Source organism: Chrysemys picta, chromosome 2 (assembly GCF_011386835.1).
Source record: "Chrysemys picta bellii isolate R12L10 chromosome 2, ASM1138683v2, whole genome shotgun sequence".
In the NCBI taxonomy this organism is placed as follows: domain Eukaryota; kingdom Metazoa; phylum Chordata; order Testudines; family Emydidae; genus Chrysemys; species Chrysemys picta.
In genome coordinates, this window is record NC_088792.1 from 166,484,711 (window position 1) to 166,490,166 (window position 5,456).

The 5,456-nt window shown below is 46.7% G+C and overlaps 1 protein-coding gene across 1 annotated transcript; it reads right to left on the bottom strand.

The window, feature by feature from the left end:
- Positions 1–404: 404 nt before the first annotated feature.
- Positions 405–2,947, bottom strand: LOC135981592 (uncharacterized). Its single transcript, XM_065584769.1, has 2 exons — positions 1,969–2,947; positions 405–974 (listed from the first exon to the last, which is right to left on the bottom strand). Exons 1-2 carry the CDS (start codon positions 2,543–2,545, stop codon positions 499–501), a joined length of 1,053 nt encoding a protein of 350 aa, XP_065440841.1. The 5' UTR covers positions 2,546–2,947; the 3' UTR covers positions 405–498.
- Positions 2,948–5,456: the final 2,509 nt, after the last annotated feature.

A 5,456-nucleotide genomic window follows, 5' to 3' on the forward strand; every position in this document is an offset into this window, starting at 1 on the left:
AGGATTGACAGGCTCCGCTGCGGTGGGATGCTTGTTTCAACGGAGCCTGTCACCCCTCCTGATCGGGACTGTGTGTATGGGAGGTCTATTTGACTTTGTGGCAGGGGGAGGACGGTTACAGATCCCATGCTGTGTGGCTCTGTGATCCTGTCTAAGGACCGGCGCTTAAGATCTGTAACTGCCCTCCCCCGCCACAAAGTCACAGAGCAACCCACCCCCCCCAACATTACATCAAAACAACCTCCCAGACTAACCGGGGCAACTAGTCACTGCATCACTGCACTGTGTATGTGCCCTGCTGCTGTGCCTGCCCCCGACTATGTACCCTGCCAAAGGAGACTGTCCTGTCCAATTTCCAACCCCCTTTCCCCTCCTCCTCCAAAAGAACATGATTGAAACAGTAGTTAACAGAAACGAATTTTTTATTATCAACTACACATGGCATTGGGAGGTGAAACTTGGACGTGGGCTTGTGTCAGGCGGGAAGGAAAGAACTTTTCAAATTTTGGGAAATGAGAGCCTTCTGCTACTAGAGCTCTCTGCAGGGGTGGAGTGAGAGTTAGCAGGGACTCTGCCGCCTCTCCTTCTTTGCACTTTGGGTGAGGTGGGTATGGGACTTGGTGGCGGGGGAGGGCGGTTAGAGATGGACTGCAGCGGGGCTCTGTCCTCCTGCCTCCGTTCCTGCAGAACATCCACAAGGCGCCGGAGTGTGTCCGTTTGCTCCCTCAGTAGTCCAAGCAGCGTTAGAGTCGCCTGCTGGTCTTCCTGCCGCCACCTCTCCTCCCGATCCATGTTGGCTTGGTGCATTCGGGTCAAGTTCTCCCGCCACTGGGTCTGCTGTGCTGCCTGGGCTTGGGAAGAGGCCATAAGCTCAGAGAACATGTCCTCCCGTGTCCTCTTCTTCCTACGCCTAATCCGCGCTAGCCTCTGGGAGTGTGATTCCAGGCTAGGTTGTGAGACAGTCGCAGACGGGGCTGTGGAAATGGGAAAAAGGGAGTGAATTCCTCTGAAAGATAAATGTAGTTGTGAACAAAGAACATAGTCTTTCTCTGTGAACAAGACCATGCACAGCACCTTTCACATGCGCACTCAGCACAAGGTCGAATTCTCGGCCTTCGCATTCTGTGCCTGGGGTCTTGAACAGCACATTTGAGAAGCGAGGCAGCACAACGGAATTTCTGTTGCAGGCAGACATGGTAAGCCGTACACTTGTGGCAGTTTAAAACTTTTATATTACCACTGGCCTCATTTCACATTTAAATCAATGTCAGTCCCTGCTGCCAGCAATCCGGCAAGCGGGAACTCTGCCCCTGTCCCACCCCCTCGCGGCTGTCCCCGGGAACGATCCCTTTCGGCTGCCCCTCTCCCGCCTCCACCGCGTGGCTGCAAACCAGCGGTGACAGTTCTGTAAAGGAACGGGAAAGCAGTCCCAACACTAACATTCCCCTACCTAATTAAAAGCAGGTCACCATGGCCGACATCACCCTGATGAGGATCTCCGAGAGCGACAAAGAGAGAATGCTCCGGGAAAGCCTCCAAAGACCAGGGCCGTATGCCGCCCTGCTGTGCAGAGCAATGATCCCCGAGTACCTGATAATCTCGTGGCGCGGCAACGTGTCGTACTTCGGAGGACCCAATAAGGCCGCTCTCCCCAAGAACCTCATGCAACGGCTTTCAAGTTACCTCCAGGAGAGCTTCATCGAGATGTCCCAGGAGGATTACTGCTCTATCCCCGCACATATAGACCGCATTTTACTGTAGCTGCAGTAGCAGGGAATACACAGTAGAGCGGCTTGTGCAGGACAATCACTGAAAACCGGACATTGCTAGATTTCTTTTCAAAACTTGCACTGCCCCTTACTAAACCGTTAAGCGCCTAGGGCACACTAATCATGAACAACCCATTCTTTTAATTGTTAATATTCCTGTTTTGTTAAAAATAAATGTTTAGATGTTTACAACACTTACTGGCTGATCCTTCACCAGATTCTGTGTCCGGGGTAATGGCTGGGGACGCTTCGTAGGGGATCTCTGTAAGGGTGATGAAGAGATCCTGGCTGTCGGGGAAATCAGCGTTGTGAGAGCTGCCAACTGCCTCGCCCTCCTCATCTCCTTCCTCATCTTCCCCGTCCCCTAACATGTCTGAGGAACCGGCCGTGGACAGTATCCCATCCTCAGAGTCCACGGTCACTGGTGGGGTAGTGGTGGCGGCAGCACCGAGGATGGAATGCAGTGCCTCGTAGAAACGGGATGTCTGGGGATGGGATCCGGAGCGTCCGTTTGCCTCTTTGGTCTTCTGGTAGCCTTGTCTCAGCTCCTTGATTTTCACGCGGCACTGCGTTGCATCCCGGCTGTATCCTCTCTCTGCCATGTCTTTAGAGATCTTCTCGTAGATCTTTGCATTCCTTCTTTTGGATCGCAGCTCGGAAAGCACGGACTCATCGCCCCACACAGCGATGAGATCCAAGACTTCACGATCAGTCCATGCTGGGGCTCTCTTTCTATTCACAGACTGCATGGCCATCACTGCTGGAGAGCTCTGCATCGTTGCCAGTGCTGCTGTGCTCGCCACGATGTCCAGACAGGAAATGAGATTCAAACTGGCCAGACAGGAAAAGGAATTCAAATTCAAATTTTCCCGGGGCTTTTCCTGTGTGGCTGGTCAGAGCATCCGAGCTCGCACTGCTGTCCAGAGCGTCAACAGAGTGGTGCACTGTGGGATAGCTCCCGGAGCTATTAGCGTCGATTTCCATCCACACCTAGCCTAATTCGACATGGCCATGTCGAATTTAGCGCTACTCCCCTCGTCGGGGAGGAGTACAGAAGTCGAATTAAAGAGACCTCTATGTCGAACTAAATAGCATCGCAGTGTGGACGGGTGCAGGGTTAATTCGATTTAACGGCGCTAACTTCGACATAAACGCCTAGTGTAGACCAGGCCTGAGTGTCTTTTAGAGCTAACCCAGAGTGACCCTTGGGATCTCTGGTTTTTTTGCCTTTCTTTTTTTTGCTTTGCCCTAACTCTGGAAAGAGTCCAAACAGCAAACAGATTGTTTCTCCTTGTCATGAATTTTTATCCCCTTATTTCCAGAGTCCAAACTGATCGGATGAGTTCATGCATAGGTTACCCCTTCCTGGAGGGAGTAAGGCCTCTCTCCTTTGATGCTACACAATACTTCATTTGCCTTCAATGGGCCATCTTGTAGCAGGATGCCGTTTCCTTTAATTAATGCTTCTTTTCCTCTTTGGTGAGTTACACAATTAGGGTATGTCTACACTGCCCACGTTACAGCATGGCCGCAGAAGCGCTGCCATGGGCAGTGTAGTCATGCTTTATCGCTGGGGGGAGAGCTCTCCCGGCAATAAAAAATAACCACCCCAAATGCTCAGGGGTGTGTTTTTTCACACCCCTCAATGACTAAATTTTAGCGCTGAAAGTGGCAGTGTAGTCACAGCCGTACAGAGGTTTACAATGCAAATGTTTAGTGTAACTTGGCACCATTGGCTATCGAGGTTATAAGTGAAATCGATACACGTAGCATCCTACAAGCATTTTATAAAGTCTATACACATTTTTATTACCTTAACATCTAGTATCTATTTTGAACAATACCAACATACAGGTGAGCTGGTCTGGTTTTCAGCTATGAATTTGTCAGTGCCCAGTCACACCTGCAAGAGCTGGCACCTGCCTCCCCAATGTCACAATGAGGATGTTCGGTTTGGTTGAATACATGTCTTAAAGGATAATGTCCTGATCTGAACTATCACCATCCTTTGAACCAGTTTTTTTCTGAAGTTTGAAAATTTTAGAATAATAGATCTCCTGGCTCCTGAAATTTTATTAAATAATTCCAGGGTATCACTAAGTCTAAAGTAACACTTTCATCATCCCATACAAATTTCCCCCCCACACTTATTCTTCTTCCAAAAGTAATACTGTTGCTATGAGACAATTGTTGCTAGTACTACTGAGTAATGGCTGTTACTCTGGGTGTTAGGCAATCACCTGAGAAAGGTAAGTATATGACTTTTTTCACATAACCCATAAAGTAGGTAGAGTTTTCAAGTCCATTTTGGTAAATATATATGTTGCTGACACAGTGCTACAGTTCTATTTTCCTCCTAGATGGTAAGGTTTCAACGGACATCCTCTGCTATATTAAAGAGAGGAAACAGGTGGTGAAAAACTGAAACAGCAAAGTGAACAGAATAAATGAAACCAGTAGCTATGTTAAAGAGAGCAGTGGGATGCAGGTATCCTAAGCACTTTTCTGTAGTTTCCAGAAGACTTAACGTGTTGCAACATTGATGGTACTTAGCAATTTCACTTGCTTCACTGGACCATTCAGTTAATTTGTAACTAGGTGTGACCATTGAGCAGTCAATGTGAATTAAGGACATGTATTTGTAACGAGGATGACGTCTCCGACTAATAGATTTAGTTCTGGTAGCCTGCTTAGCTTTCCACACAGATAATTGCCTGTGTGCTGCCTGTCAAAGCAACAGGGCTAATGGCATTAGTTCCTTGATCTCATGCATGTCAGGCAGAAAGATAATTTTAGTCAGTGGTGAAGAACAGGCATGTGTGCCTTTCTGCTGTCCTTGGTTTTCAAGAGTGCCTTGTGTGCTCTTCCAGCAGTAAATGGCAGGGGTCTAGTGCATTAATTACACTGTATTTTGCCTGTGCACCAGATGGCGAATATGGCCCTTTTATTGCAAAGGCAGAAATTAATGTATTTATTTGTAAATCAGTTCAAATATCTATTCTCATAAGTTTTGGATAGATTGAGTCTTAAACACTGTCCCTATTTTTAGTCATTAAGGAGAAATTCCTATTTAAAGGTCCGATTCCTGTGGCAGAGCTGAAGAGTTATGATTTCTCCAAATTATAAAGAAAATGAAGTAAAACTGGCCAGTTCCAGAGTTTAGATGTATTTGGTCATCATACATCGCAGCCACACTGGTAGTGATTTTTATCCCTTTCAGCAGTCAAGGATAAACAGGGATAACAGAAGCTAATTCTGAAGGATTTATTATAGTGAAGGGATCATCTCCAAAAGATACAGTTCAAATACTTTGGGATTGAATGGCCACTTCTGAAGCTGAATCTAAAATTCAACTGAACATTAATATTTCCTATCTCCCTTGACCCTTATGCATTTAATTTTCAATTGCACTTGAAATGAGAATTCCATGTAGCTAGAAGACTGTGGAAATCTTCATTTAAACAAACTGTGATGTACCCCATTAGCATTTCACACTTTGATGAGCTTTTTTCTCAGAAATGGCTAAAAAATATTTGTCATCAACACGTTAAAATAGTCAGTCTGTTTCTCCACTACTCACACTAGTTTTTGTGACGCTCATGAAATCAATGGAGTCTCATCAGCATAAAACAGGACCCCATGTTGGGGCAGCCCCTGTATATTCTTTTCTTTTCAATATACACATTA